The sequence below is a fragment of the Emydura macquarii genome, unplaced genomic scaffold (assembly GCF_026122565.2).
Source record: "Emydura macquarii macquarii isolate MOO-44397 ecotype Brisbane River unplaced genomic scaffold, CSIRO-AGI_Emac_v2 contig_705, whole genome shotgun sequence".
Classification (NCBI taxonomy): domain Eukaryota; kingdom Metazoa; phylum Chordata; order Testudines; family Chelidae; genus Emydura; species Emydura macquarii.
The window spans coordinates 2,717,240-2,742,043 of NW_027130842.1; the positions used below are offsets into that span (position 1 = coordinate 2,717,240).

Genomic DNA, 24,804 nt, shown 5'->3' on the forward strand with positions numbered 1-24,804 from the left:
AATAAGCCTGATCATCACCAGTTGCTAGGAGACAGTTAACTGAAGATGGTAGTTTTGTCTCATCATCATACCAAGGTATAAATAAAGTGAAGCCAAATTAAAAAGGCTTCAAAGAAATCTCAGAATTGCAAGTGGGACCAAATTTGCCACACTGTACGTTCTCCATCAGCTTTTCCAGAAAAAGATAGGTAAAGCAATAGTAGGCAATTTCAACATCAAGGGATGGCTTTAGAAATAAGGACCTAACACATGCATACGTAAAGGAAGATTTTGCTCCACTACCGGGAATGGGAGGTCCTTATACTTTCCTCTCCCCACTCCTTTGGTAGGGACAATAAGATCTCCATAATAGAGATCTCTTCCCACTATTCAAATGGAGAGAAATCTCATACATGCACGCAAACACACAAACAATTCCCCTGCCATTGACACAAATGAAATAAACATAAATCTTCTTCACAACAAACAGCCATTGTATATTACAGCAAAATATCATTTACTCAGTACCAAAATTGTTCTAGCCCTTTACTCATACCCTCGTTTAACAACTTGTTAATTTTCTCATTCTTTTACTATCTGAGGAAGGAGGTACTCAGGAGAAGCTTCAAATCAAGGAAACAGAATCAAAGGAGTGGACTATCAACCATAACTTAAACTGGAGTCAAAGTACAGTAAAGAGGAACAACCTGGTGCTGACACAGCTGTCAATTACTTGGGACAGATATCCCTGCTTCCAGAAAAATGATTAATCATTATATATGATCATTGAGAAATATATTCATGAATCACAATTGAAGGGAAAAATATGCTTGAGATCCTGGCTCCTTTAAAGTTTACCAGTAAAACTTCCATTGACTTCAGCCGAGCCAGGATTTCACCTGATGTATTTAACGCTATCATAAATTTGTTAGGAGCTTCTTAATGCTATATTAAGAATTTGTAGTATTCCTTGTGTATATGAAAGACATTGATATTCTACCATATACGGGTGTGTTGTACACATTCAAGGGCTACAGCTTTGGAAATAAGTTCTATACTTTTATCAATTCCTCCTTCCCCCTCCCCACAGTTGATCTTGACTTGCTACTGCCCTAACAAAGAATTTCTTATTAGTTGCTTACTATATTTTAAAAATGAAATTCAGCTATTTTCACTGACCCCAATCCTGAGTGTATGAGCAAACCCCAAGTAAGTTGCAAGAATGGTTGAAGCAGAGTCCTGGATACCTCTGCAATCAAGCTTCTATCAGATGCCGCTGGGTACAGGGAGTAATAGTGAATATGATCCACTGCTTCACTCTCAACATATGGGCAGCGACCACTCCTCACTCATATTTCTTGTGGTGAACTGCAGAGGCAGACTGTAAAGGGATTCTCTGGGGCTTGCAGGGATGAGAGATGTTTGGGGTCCCGGCTGTTAGGGAGATCACCTCTCTCAGTGTACTGCCAGGACCATCTGGGACCTTCCCAGCCTCCAGTTTATTACACTAAGCTATGTTTTAAAAGTACTAATAAAGGAAATAAGGTAATGCAATTACACAGCACAACCTGAACAAAGTCTAAATTCGAGATTTCCCAACTGTAGTCAGTGGAGAATTGGCTATTTATAGGTTGCCATATTGTTGTCATCTTGCTTCCAGCAGGCAAATTAAATTAAGACAGTATAAAAAAAGAACCAAAACCACTTTTCTAATTTTACTTTTCCACATAAACAGTTATAGTTGCCTCAGTGACAATAGATGTTGCTTTTGTCCTTGTACAACATATTCCCCGTAAATGGCCTTTGCACTGTTTAACTTGGAATTTTTTAACTTATTCTGCCTTCTGCTGTTGTAGTATTGAGAACTGCTTAAAATTATCTATGTAGCTCCAAACATAGCAGCAATTCAGTGGCAGATTGAGTTTCCCCATGTGTATACATTTACATATATGTTAGTAAAGCCCTTTGGAGTGAAAATGCTACCGTATATAAAGTGTTTCATATACTGTTCCTGGTGCAGATGGATTTTTTTATTGATTTTTTCCAAAGTCAGCAGACAACATAGCAATGAGTTTGCTGCTGTCCAGGCAGACATGCACTGATATATTTATAAGGCAGTTTGTTACTTTATGTTTAGAATAAGTAGAGAAATTATTCCATTTCCTTTGAAAAAATCTGTCATCCATCACTAAGCCTTCAAAAGGTTAGGGCATAAGCCATGCATTAATTGCTGAGAGTTTTGGTAAAGCTCCTTTCTATTTAGCTTATTCCACAACTGAGTACTCAGTAAGGGTTTCCGTTTCTAGCAACAGCCTCGAAAGCTAGCCCGTTAGAGACAGGGTATTGGGAGTAGATGGACCACTGGTCAGTCCAATATGGAAATTCCTATGTTCTAAAAGGTCAGTGCAGGGATACTGTCCATTTTCATGATTTACGGGAAAGATAGCTTGCATAATTAAAAGGCTTTCAGAATAGAATACATGTCCCAATTGATTTTACAACTAACAGTTTGTGGCTAGGAAGCTGAAAATCCACTTCTTTACTGGCTATGACTAGTCAAGCTGTTTATTAAATCAGCTGGAACACTAGGTGAAGAGTTCTTTCTATCCCAGAAAAATGTGGATGCTAGAATTAGACTTCATATGTGAGAAAACTGAATGAGTTTGTAATATGTTGTTTACCAAGACAGAAGCACAGTAACTTTAAACTTCAAGTCACTTTAATACGAGAAGGTTTTCTTTGTATTCAGCCTAAATTTTCCCTGTAGCTATACCTCATGTATCACATTTTGAACTATTATTTTTAGAAGTTCTTAAATAAGGAAAGTATCAAAATTATATTCTTAGATTCTTTATTTTCAAGAATGTATGTATGTATGTCACAATAGATAGCTTTAGAACAAGCTAACATTACTATAGTTCAGGCATATGCAACTGGTACAGTTCAGTAGTACATAAACAACTCTAAAACAAATGTACTGTAGACCAGGGAACTTAAGTTACCAAAAATAAACAATATTAAAATGTATGTAGGGCAGTTAGTAAAAACAATTACTTTTAGGTTCTGCACATTAAAAGAAAAAAATGTAAGCTTTACATGATCATTGACATTATGAAGTTCTACTACAGATTATTAAGGTTATATAACAAAGAAGAACAAACTTAAAAAAATGTCACATTTTGGTTGTGTTCCAGTGATGCACAATCACATGAAATCTTACATCAGTTTTGTGTAAAATTAACATCTGGTTACTTTATCTATAACAGATTTTAAGATAAAAAAAGCTTCCATGTAAAAACATTTTAAACTAAAATAATGTAGAAGTAAGGGTGTTTACAGGCTTCTTAGGGATTGTCAGAGTAAATGCAGTCAAGAGCTGCAGTGTTTTTAACATTTAGTAAACAAATACTGGATTAAAGTGCAATGCTCTCTCTGATAGCAAACCTGCTCTGTGCTGTAGAAAATCTCTAAATCTCTGCAGAGAAATAAAACCAACTTAGCGAGAATCAAGCATGTTTCTCTCGAAAATCACTGATGGCCTTCCAGAGTGTACATAGCATCCCTCCTCTGTAAAAGAAAAACCATAAAGATGCTTAGCTACAAAGAATTGGTCTCCATTTCCATAGTATCTTGATTCAGGTGTGCTTTGATTCAAGCCAGCCTGTAATAGTAATAATAATTTCATTGCACTCATTAAACATGGTAAAAACACAGGGAAATCAAAGGTAAAATACTAAAAACACAAAATTAAAACAAAAACAAATGTGAATGGCATTTGCAGTTATAATACAAATGAAAAGATCTTCTCTAAAGCTCCTTGAAGTCAATTAAAAGACTCCCATTGACTTAAATGGACTTTAAATAAAACCATAAGCACTGTCTCCAAATATATATTTCACCTGAACTGAGTAGGAATTTTGGCTGCATTAGTAGCTGGATCCAATATACTTAAAAATTAACACCCCATAATTATCCATAAGTCAACCTAAGTGGCAGCTTTAATTGAAGTCCACTTTTCCTGTCTGATCCAGGATAGTCAAGGATTGAGTCTGATCACACACCAGCATTAAAACTAATGAATCTCTGTTGTCCTCAGTGGAATTACTCCTGATTGACATTGGTATAAAGGCATGATTGTCCTCCCATTGAAATCAATGACAAAACTCATGCAGGATTAATCACTAACTGAGGAGAATCAGGTCCTCATTATTCAAAGTAGGCTAAGCTAATTTGAACATAATAGTACATGTTACATACTATCCTTATTAATATAATGAAACACTAGAGTATGAAATCTTACCATTTCTCTATGTTTTAATTTCTAGCTAAGATGACTGAGGGCAAGAGAAGCCTGGTATAATTGCATGCATTGCTTCTACTCAAATCCAGTTAAGTAGCTACAGGCAAAGTTGGTATGATTATGTAACAGTTTAGTGGCACAATTTTCAGACAGATTCTGTGGTTTATTGTTCTAAAACTGTTAAATTATCTGTGTATAAAATTCTTTAGATAGAGCAACACTCCAAAAGGACCTCTCTCCAAGCACAGTGTTTGCTTTAACTAACCTGAATAAGTTCTTTAAAAAAATAATCAGTCTAAAAAGTTTTTAAAATGTTTAATCAGTTCATATTCAGAGTGCCTCTGTGTGTGTAGAAACCCTGAAAACTAGATTTTGCAGTATTCATTTCACGTAAGTTACATTTACACCTTAAGAATGCCATTCACAATTTTCTATTTCTGTAGTTTCATTACACAGAATACCTCATATATTTCAGCTATGTGTAATTAAATAAAAGGTGAATTTTTACCTTAGTCTCAGACATTTTAGATCATCTCGTGTAACACAGCAGAGAACATCCATTAACGTGTAGTCTTCTGCCAAAAACTTGGGGGGAGGGAAAAATTCCTCATTGAAAGTTAGGCTACTTTTGTCAGACATATCCATTTATTCTAAGCTTTATATAGAATAGAATATATAAGCTTTATATATAACATAATCCTGCATTCCTTGTGTACCCAAAACCCCCTTATTGAGTGTAGATGGAAGACAGCATTGGTTCAAAATATTGCTGATAAAGCGTTTAATACTACTGTTCAGTTTATATATGTAGATTTTGTCAAGTTTATGTTTGTAAATACAATGAAAATACCTCATCGTTATACAAGATGTTATATATTTGCATGTCACAGAGTATACATGTTTGAATTGGTACTAATTCTGTAGTTCAGCTATTTTTTGTTTTGTTAATAGGCAATTCTATAGAGCTGGCTGTGATATCTGAGTACCTCAAACTTTAATTGATTAATCCTCAACACCCCTGGGGACAAGGAGGGGAGTGGTAGGTTAGTTAAACATCCCATTTCACCAATGGGGAAACACACACACACAGAGGTTAAGGCCTTTGTTTTCAAAAGCAACCTCTATACTTTAGGTGCTTCAATTTTTGTGTGATTAATTTTAGAACACCATGGGTCTGATCTTCAAAGGCCCTACGCATGGGTCTTAACCAAAGTCAGCTGGAATTCTAGAATGCTCAACAGCTCTAAGGCTGTGTCTTCACTACAAAACAGGTGTATATGTTTTCATATCAAGATAGCTAGTTCATTGTAAAATCTTAGTGGGGACAAGGCACAGGTAGTTTTTACCTTAATGTATGTAGTCAAAGTCAACCCCCATACCCCTTGAAGTTTACCAGCAGGCTTTACTGAAATCAACAGGAGTTGCTGGAAGAAGTATGATGATGCTTGGGAATTAGGAAGCCAGTCAACATGTTTTTAGTTAACTGGAAAATAAGTTCTATTGTACCTAGCTAGGCACGTGAATTAAAAGCAAGAGTAAACATTTTATGATGGTCTTTCTATTCTTCACCCTTCCCTAGCCCCTCCCCCCCATCTCATCTCTTCCAAAACATGTATAACTAATTCCAAGATTTTGCTGGTTTTTTTCCCACTAAGCCCTAGAAAAATACACTGCTACTATATCACAAACTGAACAACATACCTAAGAAAATATCTTTCCTACCCTATTTATAGTATCTTCATCAGCTCCATGAACTCTCAGCCAGTTTATGAGATCAGGGTCTTCAACCCCTGTGCCAGAGGGATTAAAGTGACAGTCAGTCAGTCCAGGGATATCTAGATCAAATATTTTGAAAAAGGTTAGTCCTCTTCACAATTTTAAATAGAGAAGCATTGTCTTCAGTGACCTTTCCTACTCTTTCCACAAAAATGTGACATGCAAGTGTCTCTATAGTTAAGAATATAAAGACCAAATCCTGCGGTAGTTACTCAGGCCTGGTCTACACAGAATTCTTGTACCAATTAAACTATTTTGGTTAAGGGTAGTTTTTCTATTGAAATAGTTAAATCGGTACAACCCCTAATATGGATGCAGTTGTACTGGTATAAAAGTGCCTTGTACTGAGATAGTTTTCCCACACAGGAAAATCTATACCGGTATAAGAAGGGCTTTTTTTCCCCAGGGTTGATTCATTTCATTTTTCAGGTTTTATTTTTTAGCCATTTTTTAGTTTTATGTAGATATTCAAAAACTTGGGGGGAGTTTTGGGATCTCTTTGTATATACAATAATGAGTAATGTACATTATACATTACTCATTACAGTATATACTACTGTAATCAGTAATCTCTTGGTAATATTCGCTAGTGCGCTTAAATGTAGCATGGTTTCAAAACTACACTACTTTAAAACCCACTAGGGAATCTCTAATGCATATCAGCAGGGTCTACGCAGACCAATTATTGAACAACGCGTTAGTGCACTTTAGAATCACTTCCCAGTAGTCCACACTACTACTCCATGCAACCATTTCTGGTGTTTTCTGGTGTCTAGTGGATAAACAGGGATTTTCTTTTTTTTTTTTTAAATTGGGGGTGTTTTATCAGTGTTTATTGCTTAAAACCAAAAATCAGCAGCCCAAAGTATAAGGCACTTTTCTGCCGGCACATCTGCATTTACACTTGGGTGGTAGTACCAATTTAAATTATAACAGGATAGTTAAAGTGGTACAATTGGTGAGTGTAGACAAAGTCCTAGACAATATTCATCTTGCCTTCAATGTGATTTTACCTGACTAAGGCTTCAGGACCAGAACCTGTACTGTTTTTATAATTCCTGTTTTGCAAGGGTTTTCACTCTACTATAGGAATGTGTTCCATGCTAAAATATGCAAAAGCCTCCACCCCTGCTACAAATAAGATTTCTTTTGTTTGACTGCTTTTTAAAGCTTTTGCAGTACACTCTCTCCTGGTCTCAGGTATGGCTATTTTCCCTTGAAAGTGGGACATGATCCTCTGAGTAGATCCCTCCTCTACTTTTTCCATTTATTCTCCTCTTCTTCAGGGTCGATGTGAGGAGCATATAGTGTTTTGACAACAAAGATCTGGACTCTTCACTTTTATGTCCATTTATATTGCTTCTGAATCAGCCAGTAAGATTGCTGCACCTCTTCAAGGGAGTGAGCATAACAACTTAATGAATCCATATGCTGCAGCCCAAAAACACCAAGTGAAATCCTAGCCTTGTTGAAGCCAATGGCAAAACTCCCATCGATTTCAACGGGACCAGGATTTCACCCACAATTACTAGATAAATCATGCAAAATGCCAGTTCTAGAACTCCAGCCCTTCAGCTCCAAAAACACCCAGCTTCTTCAGCTAAAAGAATTCCGCAATAGCTGATGTTCATAATAGGTTCCTTATGTGTCTAAAGGCAAATCACTGAAAGCACGCTCTCTTTTCACACACACAAGCTCACATGGCAGTCTTTCTTTAAAACATGTTTATAAATCTTATGGATTAAACCCTCTTGACTTTTTAATATGAAGGAAACACTTAAAACAGTCTCAGTAAATACAATACAAATAAGTTGGTCTTGTTCAGAAAAGAATACTTAAAATTAAGTCTGATAGAATAGCCCTCTCTGCAATCACAGATCAACAGTATGATTTTGAGTTATACAACACTTGCTTTTACTGTGGCTGTAGAAACAAATGAAGTAACTTACTTCCACAGCATACTTGCTTGCTTCATCGCAGTGCTGGCTAGGAGAAATGTGGTAAAAGGCCTTTATTGATGCTGGGCCAATGAAATAAAAAAATTTGGCTGCCACAGCCTTCTTTTGTAGTTGCTGTGTGGAACAGTTTCTTTTGAAATCTCTATTCACTTACCTATTGGCTGTGACCTAAGCTTCAGGTTTTTGATCTCTTGATCCTTTTCTTCTATAGCTTGATGCAAAAGGGCATGAAATTCTCTCTCCTTCTGCACTAACTCTTCTAGTAGCCTACAGGGGGGGAAAAGCATGGGTTTTTAAAATTTAATTTTATGGTTTCAGGAAGATATCTGAAGAGCTTACTGATAATAGTGAAAACTAGGATCCACTGTACTGATACTAGTAAAATTCATAACTAATTTGGGAACCTTAAATTAAAAGGTAGACTGTTCCAGCTTTCACTAGTGCATCTAATAAAGGCTCAATATATATATATATATAAATATTCCTAGAATTGGGGCTTTTCAACAAAACTAATTTTCAGCATTCATAGTAAATGGGAGCTGCACAGAAACTGTCAATGAAGCTTCAGCAACTCAGCATTCTGAGTTAATTAAAAAATAAAACAAAGCAACCAGGTAGTGTGCTCAGCTATGGAGGAGGGAGTGTCATTGAGGATCAAAGGTCAAAACCATTAATGGCCATAGAACTAGTTGTGTCGTTAAGACTTTACTCTTCATAAGGCACAGTGCAGATGTACCTATCCTAGCAGGAGCTCCTGAAGCCACCGCATTAGGGATTGATGCACTATCTCAACAAGTGCAGTGGGTGTGTGGTCACAGCTATACTTCTTGAAAGGTATAGCACACGTTCCCTTTCACATGGGAGCAGTCCTACCCTGCCCTCTTTGGAGAGAATAATATTGCTGTAGATTTTAGCCTGGATCAGTCCTTGAACTCGGAGCCCAGAGACTGGCTTTGTGCCCAGCCCTCAGTTGGTATTAGGGCTGGGTGGTCATCTCCCTGCATCCTCTCCTAAAACTTAATCCTTTAGGATAAGGTCTATTTATTTTACAGAGGATTGACTAAATGGTGTCATGATGAATTATGTAAAATTAATGTCTACAGAACGTTAACTAATGCTTCTATTTAACCTCTCTCATAATACAAAAATAAAGGGACAAAGCAAGTCAAAGGCAACAAAGTTTAAACTGATAAAAGGAAATAATTAACACCAGAAACAATTAATCTGTGGAACTCATTGCCACAATATATTGTTATAGCAAAGAGCTTAATACAATTTTAAAAATAAGACATCTGAACACTACACAATTACAATCGATAGGGATACAAAGGATATAAATGCTCATATTTTAGAGCATAACTACTACTCCCATAATTTACTGAGATTAGGAAGAAACTTTCCCCTAAGAAATGTTAGAGTATAATTGTCTATTATGGGAGTATCACATCTTCCTCCAAAGCATTTGGTGCGGGCCCCTGTCAGATACATGATGGTAGATTAGATGGAACATTGTTTTGTTCCAGGGTTCCTACATGAACTAACAGTACATACAGATTATTCCTCACCCATTCATCTGGGTTGGAAAATGTATCCACGGTCATCTAAATAGTTTACTACTTTCTGCCTTGCAAATGCCAGCCATATGCTTCTTATGCTAACGAAGCTTAAAGAAGTGCAATTATTATCCCTGTTATTTAAGAGAAGTTTTCCATATTACTTATGGAAGCTGGTATTTTTGTATCTAATTATCACGACAGAAGGTTTTTGGTTTTGCATAAAAAAGAAGCATGTTGCTCATGCCTTGCTTTTTTTAAAACAAAAAACAAAGAAAAATAGAAAACAGTATATCTTTCATCTACTCTTAAAGTGAAAGGAATGAAGTTTTATTCTGAATAGTAACCTGTTGCTTAGAATGCCACTCCCCATCAGAAACTTGGGCAGTAAAGTGTGACAGGCTTAACTGGTTTCTTTTTAATTTCTTCACTTAATGAAGATTGCAGTTTTTTTGTACGAGGACTTTTGAAATATATTGTCACATGTATTATATATATGGCAATCAGAATATGTCTTAACTATCCATTTATGTCAAGCAGAATATAATAAGTTGTAATATGAGAATTCACAAACTACATTTACCCTAACAAGAAATTGCAGTGCACTTTAATACTAACAGGTAATTCAAGTGATGCCGAATTACTAAAAAATGTGTAAAGACCTCCAATCAAGACAAAATACATTGTTTTCTCATGTACTTGGAAAAGTGTCATTGCCAAACATTTGTAATTTAATCATCAGTATAAAGGATTACAAAGAATATTCCAGCACCACAAGATTTGTCCTATCAAGATACAGTGTATATAAATATATATAAATGTACAGGCATATTTTTCAATTAGTATTTGGAGGCCTATTTTTTTCATAAGGCCTCGCTGTTCTCCACCTTCAACTATCTGAAGGACAAAATTGTTTTTTAAAAAAACAATACAGGCCTCTCGGCATCGAACTTGCTGTAGTGAATTCTACATGCAAAACCAAAACAGTGACAAGACTGGGCCCCGTTTAATTGTGCAGTGACCTATTCAGCAGCTTGGATTTGTTCCCTGGGAATAACCATAGAAAGGAATGATGAGTTCTGCTTTTATGGAAACTAAATGTGTCATTTAACCATGAAGCATGAAAGGCAGAAACAGCAGAATCTTGACAACAGGTTTAATAGTCAGTTAAAAACAGAGCACACCTGAAAGCAAGATTTATACTCATGTTTTGTCAGCAGTGTACTGAAGTGAATAAGACGGAAATAAATAGTGTTTTTTCTAAGCTCAGAGTTACAAATTACTGTTTATCATCAATTAAATTAGAAATGCACTGTATTATGGTTTTATCACAATTGTCATATTTGGAGTAATTTTAAGAGAAAAAGAAAATACATCAATCATAACAAAATATACTTGGGTCCCTAGAAGTCTAGACTTACCTATTTGTCTCTAATTTTAGCCTCCCTAGTTGCACATTCAGTGATCTATGAGCAGCCTGGGAATCGTGGGATACTGTAGAACTGAGTGTGCTCACACCTGAAGTAGCTATAGCATCTTCTATGACAATGGAAGGCCGTTGAATATTTTGATTCTGAGGCTGTTCATCATGATCTTCTTCAACTTCTATGTCATCCTGATCTGCTGTATCACTTTCAGATGCAAGACTAAAGTGTGGCCTCAGTTCTATTAGAAATAATGTTTATTATTAAAAATCACAAGAATAAAGTCAGACTTAAGTTAATAATTATACGCTCATCGTAGAGTTTTGATTAAACCATGCCTGAAAAATTTGCAGCAGAAGGTTGCAATTGTGTTTCCAAAGGTTTTAAGACAGCTTATAAACATCAGGATGGCTTAGTACATTTTGAACATTATTTAGCTTCTGTTGATCATTTACAATCTCCAAGCAGTGACAAGTTGTACATACTACTAGGATTCCAGATTTGGTTAGTATTTTTTGTCATAAACCATGCAGAAATCCCAGAATTTATTCTGTGTGCCACATAAAGCAAACAAGGTGCTATACTTGCTCAAAGTTTGCAACATACATGCTTGTATTCCTTTCATGCAAGGCTTGATTCAAAACACACTGAAGTCAATAGGAGTCTTTCCATTAACTTCAATAGTCTTTCAATCAGACCCTTAAAACTAAGACTCCTCCTCTAAAAACACTACGTAATGGATGTTAATGTGAATAAAACAAAATTCTGTACGCAAGTGGTTTGGCTAAATGCTGGCTTCAAAGATATGTCTCAAAATTTTTTTTTTTATTTTGCTTTTAAGATTAAAGCCATCGGACTTGGTCAAATACAGGACAGAATAACAGTCAGATATTAATTTTAAGTATTCTGCTATATTCTTGTTTTCCTTTTCTTCCTTTCTCCTTTCTTCATCCTAGCTTCTAATCCTTGTTTTATATTTATTCTTATTTTTGCTCCTATTTTCAATGGCTCCTTGGGGTTGTTCATTCCAAAAGTTGTCACTATTTGTATGAAACATATTTTGCTACTTTTTTCCCTTCACTTTTATACTTTTTATGTTTTGAAACTGAATGATAGTTGTTTGAGATTAAATTTTAATGATTGCTATTCCACACGGTATTTTAGGTTAGAGCAACAGTACCTATTAATACCACTATTACCACCTTGGATTTACAGTCTATCCATCATGCGATGCAGTCTTACATCTTATAAATGCTCACTGCAGCTGCACGAGAGATTGAAGGCTTTAGGGATTTTTCTAAAATAATCCCCAAATCTCTTTCCTGGTCACTAAACTGGAGCATTTTCTGTATAGCAAATGTTTCCCTTCTTTATTCTCTCTCTACAGCTTATAATTTTTCATATATCTGACTTGAATTGCATTTTTCAAACTCTTATATTGCCATACAGTCTACATCTGGGTGCAGGGAGCCCATTATTTGCCATTCTTCCAAATGTATCATTATCTGCAATTAGAAATACCTTACGTACCAAGACCACTACTCCCTAATGATAGAATAATAATAATAATGAAGTGGAGTAGCACTATTCATTTTGACGTGCCAGAAGTCAATTCTGCCTATTGTATAAAGAGGGAATGTATTCTGCTTCCTGTTCCTTCTTTTACATTAACTACCAATTCTTATCAGTTATGTAAAACATGTACTCTGTTAGGTCTGCGGTATTTTTCTACAATCTATTAACAAACTAACATCGATTTGCAAATTCTGTCAAGTTAGTGATACACATCCTTCCTTCCCTTCTTCAACTGAGGCGGTACTGCTAAGCCTTTTCCCCCCCAAATACTCTCCCATTTGATCCTTATTTTTTTTCAGGCATTCCCCCCAACTTCTGGAAAATTCAGAAGCAGATTTCCCCACTTTCCCAAAGGAAGTTTGTCCAGGATCCCCTCCATTTTCTCTCTCTTCACTTCCACATATTGCAATATGCTCTTCCACAGCCGAGCTAAGGTAGATTTTGACATTCTACGTTTCTAAAAGCAATGAAACTATACTTGCCCCAAACTGAGAAAGCAGACTAATCCTCCACCAATAATCCAAATTAATTTTTTATTTTGCTGTGCAAAAATGTTTGGATTCCAGTTAAACTATACACTATACTAAAGGACAACAATTTATTAGTCTTGTAAACAAAATCCAACAACTCCTACTTCCCCTTTGAATGGCTTCCTGTATGTAGTTTTTGGCTACAAATAAAGAATAAGCAAAGTAATAAAAACTCCTGTGGAATTTTCAGCACTCTAGTAAAACTAAAGTCAAACATATAATGTAACTTCAAAGTATCAAATAAATAATTTATTAATAATACCTGATCAATATGCTTAGAAATTAGATTTTTATTGGCAAATGTCGGTAAATCTCAATACAAAATTATGAAAAATATTTCTGTAAATAATAATTGAAATTTACATATAGGCAAAGTAAGGAAAATGCTACTTGAGAACTTAGAGTATAAGTTAAGAATATTTACTTTGTATATTTTGACATGTGATGTTGATGATTTCTGTTGTAGTAGCTATTAATCTTTAACTTTTAAAATCTCAATGTCTACTGCTATTAAATAATTATTGTCTGATTTCTGATGGTCTGTCTTCCCCCTCACAATTTCCCCAAAATCTGAAAATGTAAATAGATTTAAAAAAATGCTTAAAAATAAACTGATATTATCTGTCAAATTATTTTAAACAAGTAAGAAAAAATCAAATTACTTCCAAGCCTACTTATCATTTATACTGAAGATAGCCATGCAAACCAGGAAAGACCTTGAACGCTTAGAACTTTAGGATGGGATTTTTCAAAAGCACTCAGTTGTGGCCTGACTCTCCTCCCATTGAAATAAATGGGAATTGACTTCAGTGGGAGCAGAGTTTAGGTTAACACAGAGTGCTTCCTGAAAACCCCACCATCAATACCAAGGAAAATGCAGCTAAGCTTGCAAAAATGTTTCAAAGAAACAATCACACCTTTCTAATCACTTTGTCATTACTACAGACCTATGATTTTGGGGAGAAACATACTCATGATGTGTGAAATTTACCTCAGTACAAAGGTCCCATACGGTATGGCTTCAGTGCAATTTAAGTGGTCCACAGGCCCTGTGGAATAGCTCTACAGAGGGGTAATTAATGCCCTGTAACAATTGCAAGGAAAATCACCAGTCCTTATTAACCACTTGAATCCTGCAGATTAGGTACGCCCAAGAAGATGCACCTGTTGTACTACTGAATGCAGCAGGTTCATTCTAAAATTCAGTTGTTTTCGATGGAGGAAAGCAGTGTGGCTGGGTGTGGCAGACTGGAAACAAATGGATTAGTGTTTCTTTTACAAGGAATCCTTCTCCTTGCCTACCCACACTCAACAAAAGCCTCCTGCCTGTAGCAGGCAAGTATGTCTATAGCCACTATAGACAGTTTTTGGCCAGTGGATCCATATAAGTTATTGGTGCACTTCTTGGATGGCCAACAGTCTGTAGCTCGCAACACATTTTCAAAAGAGTTGAATGTATTGGGTCCTGAGCTCTTTTTCATGCCCCAAGTTCAGATGATAAGTACATGAAAAATCTGGCCCTTGAAGTGCACCAGTAAGTCTACTAATGCTCTGACTCAGTTGCCACTTATTATTATATTATGCATCCAGGAAAGGTGCACTCCAAAATAGCTTGGACAACTCACCTATGAATATTTGGTTTGTGAAACAGCTAATGAATATCAACAAAGACAAAAGGAGGTCATTGCATGTTTCAAAGGCTTTCATGACACATCATGATCATAGCATAAAACATTTTAAGCAATCAGATATTAAACGTTTGCTGAATAACAGAGTGACTCACCCGGTATCAGAATAGTAATAGCAGTCTGCACAGCTTTTCGAATTATGCTGTCTAGGGCAAACATCCAGTGAGGCTTGATGTTGTGATTTCGTAAAACTTTATTTACCTGGTGACAGAGAATGCAGTTCAGAAATCATTTTATCTCTGAAGTGGTGTACCACTGATAATATGATATTAAGCTCAGCTATACTATATGAAAAACAGAGTTTTCTTTAAGTAATTTCATGATGTCATTAGAAAAGAAAATATAATAGCAGTGTTTCCAACTTTTGTGATTTTGTTGCAAGTCTTGTGATATTTTGTACTTTTCATAAAGTCTTAGCTGCTAGAGTCAAATGGTTTCATGAGAATCTCAGCGTTCATTTTTAAAAAGGTAAGATTTTTAGATCTCAGGGAGAAAAGCTTAAAAAGTGAATCCTTAATACTTCAGTATCAGAGGAAAAATAAAAATAACCCCTTAAAAATCTCATGACTTTTAAAGCCAATTTCATTATTTTTGTGGGGTCTGATTCATGATTTTTGACTGCTTGAGTTGGCAAAACTGTAATACAGTTGTCTATTTTAAAGTAAAGGTGGTTGCACTGTCTTCAAAAACTAATGTGAGGCTCCTCCCACTTGAATCAGAAAGGAGCCAATTAATACTAGTTTACTTAGGGAATTTCGCTAATTCTTTTATTGCTTCTAGTCTGATTTGGGAAGGAGAAAGGATGCAGGTTTTCTCTGACATTTAAAAGTATCTGTAACAAGTTAAAGATCATTTTCGATTCCTTTCCATTGCCCTTTTCCTGGTACTTTTTGGCCCAGTATAACCCTGCTGATTTAGTGGTGATGGCTTATGAATTTATAGCCTCTGCCATATCTACTGGCCTGGTCCTGACATATCTGTGTATTCCTGCAGTGCTGCCTTCAAAATTCTGCTCTCAAGCAGACTCTCAGTTGTCCATAATTTATCAAATTATTTCTGAGGCTGTTCCTTTCAAACTCTCAAAGGGCTGGAAATGAGCCGAGGGAAGACAGCAACAACAAGGGTATGATGGGGTGGTGGATTATTCAAAACTGTACAAGGACAGACACAGCCAAACTCAGCAGCAATGGCAGCCACTAGGTTTCACAAGCTGGCTCTACAACTAGACCACCAAGGCTAGAAATTGAAGCTGACAGGTGAAACCAACTGTAGCAAGACACATAAGGGAGCAGGAGGACTCAAAATATTTCAGAAAGACAAGTTAAATTATATTTAGAAGTTCATTCTAATAAAGATCCACAAATGCCTCATGGAAAAATTTCCTCTGTAGAGACTAATAGGATATTTTCTGTCTTTTTCCTCAGGTTTTATTTTGAGGGCACTTCATGAAAACAGGATCACCTTATTTCGCTCTTCTGAAGGTTGTCATAATCTTCTTGTAAGAAATAAGAGTGATGTCATAAAAATGATATCTTTTGGGGATGGACAGAAGTTCAAATGAAGATGTTTTTCTATTATTGTAAAATGTATTCTCTTATTTCTTTGCTCCAATGGCCACTAGATGGCATTTTGTCATGTTGTAAGAATTGTTAGCAGGCTGACTGTTTATCATAAGAAGAATGCTATGTTGTTGAATAAGCCCAATCACAGTGTTCAGAAACCAGTCAGGCAAGGTGCTGAGTACCTCCTGAGAGGTGTATTGATGTTATGCAAATTGAAACTGCTCAACACCTGTTTTGAAGTATTCAGCACCCTTGCAGGATTGAGCCTTTAAAAGCACAAAGTTCAAGCTGTTTATCAATGTAGTCTATTTCAGTACTCAAGAGTCATGATGTAACTTTGTCAAGGAACACAAACATCCACAGTAGTATGACTAAGCACTTTAGAACACAGAGCAAAACTTTTTTTCCCCAAGTGCTTTGATCAGGATATCCTGACCATCAGCCCTTATTACTCATGAGTCCTGAGAATAAAGGAGCTAATTTTCCCTATTTTTAGCAATATTCTGATAGAGAAGAGTCTGATATCTTGACACATACCAAGATTTAAGTTGTTTTTCTGTGATAGAGGTCTAAGTCTACTGGGGAAATATATATATACACATTAGCTGTCTTGATTTTTTTCAGTAGGTTATCCTAGTTATATAGTGTGTCTCCCTGAAGTGGTATGTAAATAGATGTAAAAATACAGAACCAAATTTTACTATCAGCTCCCACTGACTTCAATGCTTTATCTAGGCCCCCTCCAACACTGGGACCTGGATTCAAAAAGTATCTGCTTTAATTATTTCCTGTTCACAGGAAATGGAGGAGACCTGTCCTAAAATAAGCACTGTATTTGGAAGAGGAGAAAGGGACAGAAGAGAGGCCTCTGTGTGGGATGTTGAAATATCATTGGGAGGACTGCCTTGCATCTGAATGATATACAAGGGGACAAAAAGCACCTACCAGAAGAGTCACTGTGAGGAAACAAATGTGGCCAACTACCATACTGACATGAAGTGCCTCCCATTCTGATGTCTGTAGAACGGTCCCCCTTCTCACTCACTTGTCCTGTTTTCTGTAATGCCAGTTTTCAGGATACTAAAATTGCAGAACTCTTTCTGATTGGGATATCATAGCCAACCAGATACTTCCCCCAAAACATCCCAATTGCTTTAAATAGTAATTCTTGGCCATTTGCCTTCATCATTACAAAGCTGCTGCTATTTGGACTTTTACCTCAGTCTTTGGGAGTTGCAGTGGAAGATGTGTATCTACGGCTTTGTTACTTTCCACCGGGAAAGGAAAATTCCCACTAAACCTCTGCTTCTTCACTGGGACTCTTCTCAGTAGGATCCAAAGACTATTTTGTTTAAAGCCTTCTGTTTAGTTTCTTTGCATGGCTTCTTCAGCAGGCCAGCACTTCGTCTTTTACATGATGACAGATTTTAAAGAACTTTCAATTCAAGATGTGGGTAAACTGGGAAATTTACTATCAGACTGAGTACAAGGTGGAATAGAGGATTGGGCAAGGTGGTGCTCACATTAAAAATAAGATAATGTGCATGCATTTGGAGTTACCACAAATGATGCCATGGCAATAGTGAGGTAGCTGCTCTGCTGTACCCATTATTGTACAGATTAATGAAGTTCAAGTATGCTGAATTGCACTGCTATTTCCTGCTTGTGACATTATCAGGCATTTTGTACAAAAAGAACGAGTCAGAAATATACTTCAGTTTATCAAACATTCAGAGATTTTTTCATGCAATTCGTATGATCCTGGCTTAGATTTAAAGGGGCAGAAGGCTTCTTGCTTTGTATTGGATTGAATAGCCGATATGGGAAACTTTGACTTTGTTGTGCATTGTTATTGCTGCAGCCTGAGTTTGATCCATGATGTATTGCAAGACTGAACAGAATGGAGGGCAGGAGGAAGACATTCAAGGTGGAAAAACTCCAGGAGAGAGGGTAGGAAACCTTCCTTTGACTGGTTTATTTTATATGCTGGCCTTCTGGGGAAGTGGTACATAATTCTGCTCACTTAAACTCTATACAATACCAGGCAACCTTTTCAAATAGCTGCTTTACTTTTGAAGAGCCCTGATTTATATGCTCATGGGGGCATCACCTTGAGTGCCCTTCTTTTGTCCCCATGTGGTTTTAACCTTATGGATCCAATGAGGTCACAATGATGAACAACCAAGTCAAACCTTCCCAATATCCGTTATTCAGCCCAGTACACGACAAGATAGCTTTTGCCCTTTTAAATCAAATGTTAGCGGAGAAGTTGAAATAACATTTAAAGCTCTGCTCTGGGAGAACATTGCTTTTTCGTAAAATGGCTATTTAAAGGGTCTCCATTTCTGTCTCCTATTTATCATTGTGGGGAACTGTGAGTATTACCTTAGCAATTTTTTTGTACCTCAGTAGCTATTTTATCATAGTTTAGGGTGAAGGTTTACAACTCAGATTTGGCAAAGTTTTGCTACTGATCACATGCATCAGGACCGGAATACAATGACAGGTATGGTTTAGTTCATTGGGATTTTTTAAATGTAGTAATTTCTAAGGCGGAACAAGTCCAAGGGATATGTATCCATGCAGCTTTATTTATTTACAAAAAAATGCAACCATGAAATTTTCTGAGGCTTTTCTACTTGTGGAATATGCTGTAATATTTACAGAACCCTCCTTCTGTTTATCTGTGAAAACCATAGGTCTGGAAAAAAATAGCTATTGTGGTCAGGGCATACTTACTGCCAAAGGCTCATAAGGCAACCAAGCTAAAAGCTGACTGTGGGCTGAAGGTTCTAATTGTCAACGAATTTTCATCTGCTTCTGCCAGACTTTAATTTGGTCCTTTAACTGAGACTTCATACAGCAAAACTTCTAAAAGTGTCTACTTACAGCATCTTGAAAACCAAATAGCACCAACTGGACTTGACTAATGCCATGACTGTCAAAGTCTAACTCCAGTTTCAGTTTCGAAAGAGTGGACGCAATGATTTTGCGATCAGTTGACCTTACAAATTCTCTGAGGCTGGTGACAAGAGTTGTGATGTGCTCCCATTTTAGTTTGGGTTCTTCAGATCCCTATTAGAGGAACAAAAGGAACAAATTCAGCCTAAAGCACATAACTTAAGTTTTACATTCACTGATTTTAATGAATATAAGTTGATACACAATAAATAACCTTTGTCCCTCTACATTCCAGAAAATTTACATCTAAAACAGACACAATGATTACTTCTTTAATTACCAAAAAGTATATGCTGCATAGTGCTCATTTATTTTGTGCAAGTAATATATTTCAGCAAAATGTAGGGGGGAAATGCATATCTCACTACTATTATAATTATTAGGTCCTGAAAAGTGAGTGAAAATCATTCTCTGCTGAGGCCTATCACAAGCTGAAGTCCTAATTTAATCCTTAAAGTAGGGGTTAAGTGGGTCTCCTTTGGTGCAGAGGGCTTTCTAAGGGGAGATTTTCATCCTTGAGTGCTTAACTCCAAGCCGAAGATTCACCCCTGTATGGAACTTTAACACTATAACTACACTTACATCTGGACTTGAATTTTTCACCCACTACTATCAAAAGACCGTGGTTGCATTCAATGATCTGTCTCATTCACATATGTGCTCCCATTTCTGAAATCTCTATATTTATTTTTAAGCTTCTGTCAGCGAAGAATATATCAAAATGCTTCAGAGGTAATTAATGTTTGGCAAATACTATAGAGAAGAAATAGAGATAGGGTCACAGGGGTTTTTTTAGCTGTCAGTTATGCCATCTGAAATTAAATCTGAATTACAATTATGGGAAAAAATATGAAAATATCACAAGTCATTAAAATAAAATCAAGAAGAAAAAATTGTAGTTACTCACAGAACAATATTAGAGAAATTTCTTTTGGTTAAAGTCAGATAAATACTTGTGGCGATATCTATCACTGGTTTCCATAACAGAAGAGCATGTTGATTTTTGCTCCCTGTTATTTGGCACATCTGTTTTACCTTCTCCAGTTTTTAACCCTTCTATATCACTATTTCAATGGTTGATTCTACCAAGAACTAAAAATCTTATTCTATTGTTATGGCAACAGTTTCTAGCTACAGCAATAGTGCTAGGTAACTTTAGAAAGATTTACCCAGCAAATCAGATATTTAAATTTGCACCTTATTTCTTGAATGTACTAGTTTTAAAAACCTAAATACCATGGAACATATTTTACATACAGAGCAAAGATACTCAGCTTTGAGAATGAAATGAGCCATTTCACCAGCAAAGTGAGTTACAGACAACAAAAACAACAACAAAAATCACATCACCACCTGACTACTGTTGCAACATTTGTAGTGTGATGAAGAATAGTTGATTATTCAACATCCACCTGTACTGATATCATAATGAATCACCCAGAGTAGTGTCAGGAGGTAATGGGTGATTATTTTGTGGCTTTCTGAAGCTCAGCCTGATACTCTCTTCTCCCTCCCTCCACTTCCACTCCTAACTGCTGTGAGGGATGGGGCTGTTTGTTCTCTCAGTCACTCCTTTTCGCCCGTTTTACAGCATCTTGAAAGGACAGGGATGATGTCATGGTGTCTCTAGTCTATTTTACTGGGCTCGCCTGCTGCAATCTGACATAAAACCTACTTGGGCAAAAGAGCCAGACACACCAGCCCCACAAGAGACACATTTAACTCTAGAGCCACAGGTTGAGAATCCCTGGTGTACAATTTCTAGAGTTGATTAGACTGATCATTACTATATTAAAGCCATGTCCTTCATTAGTCCAGCTAGAAAAAATGTTGGCAAAAATGAAATTTCATTAAAGCGTTCATATATTTTCTTCCATTGTTCAACCAGTTGATATCTGTGTGCACACAGAGGCAGTAGTTATGAATAATGTAAAATACAAACGTAATGCACACAAATATAATTTTGAGTGTATATTTTTATTATTGTCAGTACAACTGCACTCTCTCAAGTCCTATATTATATCAGCCACCTAGTTTGTCAAATCTTATTTTGTGCCTGAAACCTGGTTTAATATATATATATTTACACACATTCATGCACACGCTTACTGGAAATCAGCAAAATTACATGCTATTTTTTGCCTGCAAGTTATTTTACCTGAGCTAAGGCTTCCATTAAGTTTCTCACCACCTTCTCTTGGTCCTCTGTTAATATTCTGTGGAGAGTGGCTCTCCGTTCACTGTCCTTTCTTAGCATGAAGAATCCAGAATCTTTCTCTTCAGGTGAAGGAGGCGCACTATGATCCTCGAAATTCTCATCTGGGATGCTGAAAATTTACATGATGAAAATTAACATTTAAAAAAAAAACACTTCTTGGATTAGGAATGTGTGGTAACATGAAAACAACATAGCTCTTTACCTTAGAAAAAGGGACTGGATTCCTTTTGCATCTTTTTCTCCACAGGATTTGGCTCTCAATTTGAAAGAGAATGGATCAATTTTTAAGTCTGTGTCCGGTGAAACAGAGCCATATTCGCTACTACTGCTCGTATCTTCTACCAGAACAGGAACAGGCAAAGATATGCTCCGAAGGTATTCTACTCATGAAGGAACAATCAGAAAATTAGTGTTTCAAAACCATCCCAAATGGTCTACGTTTCAATGGCTATACCTTAATTCTGAAAAGAAAGTTATTCTTTTAAGAGGAGGCAGAGAAGGTAAACTCCAACCTCCCACTTGCGTTACACATATATGAAAAAAGAGCATTTGAAGATGTTTCTTGAAAAGAGATCTCAGTTACTGGAAGGAGTTCACAACATATTTTAGATGAACAGTTCTTAGAGACCTGGGACCATCTCAACTTACTGGGCATTATGATCTTTACAAGGTGAAGATATAATAAACTCCCAGAGCTACAGTGCTTATGTATACATTCATTCCTGAGCACCTCCAAGTATTCTCTCAGAGTATTATATATCAGCATAGGGGGTCTGCCCAACACCCTTGCAACAGTTTAAGCCTTCCATTAGGGACCCAAATCCTTTTCTCTTTGAAGTCAGTAGCAAAAGTCCTATTGACTTCAATGGGAGCAATTTCAAGCTTAAGTGGTGCTATGCCCTTCACACATGCCCTCTCTACCAATCTAAATTTCACCCTGGGTGAATTTGGAAGATGTTTTTTTCACCACATGTTGCTCTGCACCACTTTAGTAAGTTCAAAATCTGTTTATTTTTATGACAAATGTGTGACACATGCATGTTAACTCTGAGTTAGCAGCTTCTATAAATAGCACACACTGTTGTAGCAAGAAGGTTCTGCATTCTCATTCAAATTCTTTATGGCAGCTTAGAGTTTAGGTAATTGAAAAAATGAATAAAAAATGGAGACAGACTATTCTAAGCAACAATCCCTTTGAACTTTGCTGTTTTAGGTGCTCTGCACCATTTCCATTGGAAATGTCACTATAAACAGCAATAGAACTGCTCAAGGCCCATGATATGCAAGATATTAGCCACCTGATACAGTACTTTAAACCTATGCGATAAAGTTATGGCTTCCTAAGAATGATAGACTGTTCAGTTTGATAATTGTGTCCAATTATCTCATCTGTATTTTTAGATGTGGTAATTTACCTCGGAATGAGTAAATGATTCTCACTCTATCAACCTATTACATGTTTTGAGGAAAAAAAGAATGTTAAAACTCACCATTTGAGTTAGCTGAAAGAGCTGTGGGAAGAAAAGCAAACAAAAATATTCATCATATGGTACATTTAATTGAGTAAATATAGTATGGATAATAAATTGTCTCCTCTCACTTGTACTGTGCATACTAAGAATATCTAGACTGTCATTTATCTAATCAGTCTCTGACTTTGAGAAGAGAAATCAGAATTTAATCTATTCTTATTTAAAAAAATTTTCTCCAAACAAGTTAACATGGTGATCTAATATTTCTTCTTTATTTTAGGTATCTTGATAAAAAAAACTGTTCTTAAATGCAGCAGGCATTTTTTCCACATTTAAATAAATACATAATTTATGCAGTCAAAGAAACCACTTGTGCTCCACAATTTAAACAAAAAAACCCAAAAATAAAAAACAAAACCAGAGGTACAATCTGTGTAATAACTTTGTAAAGTAAGAAGATTCTTTTATTCAAATTAAGTTACAATAAATTTCATACATCTTACTATTTCTACCAATGGTAACCCTTAGAAAAAAACAAATCTCAGTTTGTTTTAATACTGGTCATATAAATCAAAGCTTTCAACAAATTTTGCAGTCTTTTATATTAAACTATTTTTGCTTTGTAATCAACAAAAGTTGCTGATTAACCTGTTGTGCAAGTATTCTTTAAATGAGAACATTTAAAAAATGCTGTATAGGAATTTTCTAAGGACTTCCAAAAACTGTATAAAACACTTGCTCTGGAACATTTCCATATCATTAGTGATAACAGAACTTTGCTGTTACAGACCTGCTCTGCTTCCACAAGTCACAATTCAAGAGAGGTTTACTGCTGAATATTCATCAAGAGGATACATTGCTTTAGTCTCAGAGGTTATGACTAATGTTACAGGAAACAGTCTCTCTAATGAGTAAAATCTACCAAATACATCTCAGTGATCCAATTACCTGAGAGCTTTGACTGGGATTTTCTCTTTTTGCTTGAAATCCTTAAAAATTCATCTACAAGTAGTTCATTAGCAAAGGCTCGCTTGTCAGGATCTGGTTCAAAGCAACGCAGTATGAAGGCTTTGGCCTCTGCTGACATGGATTCAGGAATCTCTGGGTGTATTTTAAACATTCCCACCTGAGAGAGACGAAAGAGTAAACAGAAACAGAAACCAGAAGTTTTCCCTCATACACTTTGCAATCAGCTTTTGATATAGACTTAAAACCACTTCCTTAAAAGCTAGTGAAATCCATTAAACATTATCATCATTAATGACCTACATTTTACAAGAATATCTGAAACATTCTCTTGTTCCCAAAGAGGGTCTCACAGAAAACAGAAGCACTGCTCATTAGCTCAGCCTGTTAAAATGGAGATAGACATAAAAAAATTTTAACGGACCTGTGAACAGCCTTTTGTTGCTCCATTTCTCTCTTCTTTGAAACAATACAGCACTCCTACTCAACTGAATCATTTCAGATAACACATTCATTCTAATATGCTCATTAAAGAGGCATTTCCTTTATCTTATCCTTGCTGTTCTCCCACTCTGTCTTTTTATACAGTCATAAGACTTCCTTTGTTTACAAAAACAATGGACCTGAACAGAAGTGTTTAAGAAAGCGGTCCTACCTTAAACATAGCTGCCTGTGGCTCTCCCAGTTCATAGAAAGGGGGCTTCCCTGTGGCCATTTCAATGATGGTGCACCCCAAAGACCAGATGTCGGCAGCTTTCCCATAGCCTCGTGGCCCTTTGTCTATTATTTCTGGTGCCATATATTGAAGTGTACCTGATTAAAAACGCAATTTTTTCATTTAA

At 36.2% G+C, this 24,804-nt stretch overlaps 1 protein-coding gene across 4 annotated transcripts in view; it reads right to left on the reverse strand.

Annotated features, from left to right (window-relative positions):
* Positions 1-2,817: 2,817 nt before the first annotated feature.
* Positions 2,818-24,804, reverse strand: part of MAP3K5 (mitogen-activated protein kinase kinase kinase 5) — a 143,863-nt gene continuing 121,876 nt past the window's right edge. Inside the window, exons 19-30 of one of the 4 annotated variants that reach the window (XM_067542295.1) lie at positions 24,618-24,775; positions 23,945-24,122; positions 23,015-23,035; positions 21,727-21,904; positions 21,465-21,633; positions 19,235-19,420; positions 14,879-14,984; positions 10,988-11,231; positions 8,168-8,280; positions 6,002-6,114; positions 4,788-4,864; positions 2,818-3,546 (exon numbers count right to left, since the gene is read on the reverse strand). In XM_067542295.1, the coding sequence (XP_067398396.1) occupies positions 3,486-3,546; positions 4,788-4,864; positions 6,002-6,114; positions 8,168-8,280; positions 10,988-11,231; positions 14,879-14,984; positions 19,235-19,420; positions 21,465-21,633; positions 21,727-21,904; positions 23,015-23,035; positions 23,945-24,122; positions 24,618-24,775 (1,604 nt within the window). In that variant the 3' untranslated portion in view covers positions 2,818-3,485. Of the gene's footprint in view, positions 3,641-4,787; positions 4,865-5,980; positions 6,115-8,167; positions 8,281-10,987; positions 11,232-14,878; positions 14,985-19,234; positions 19,421-21,464; positions 21,634-21,726; positions 21,905-23,014; positions 23,036-23,944; positions 24,123-24,617; positions 24,776-24,804 lie in introns of all 4 variants that reach the window. The other 3 variants (XR_010918652.1, XM_067542296.1, XR_010918653.1) reach the window with 3 other exon arrangements.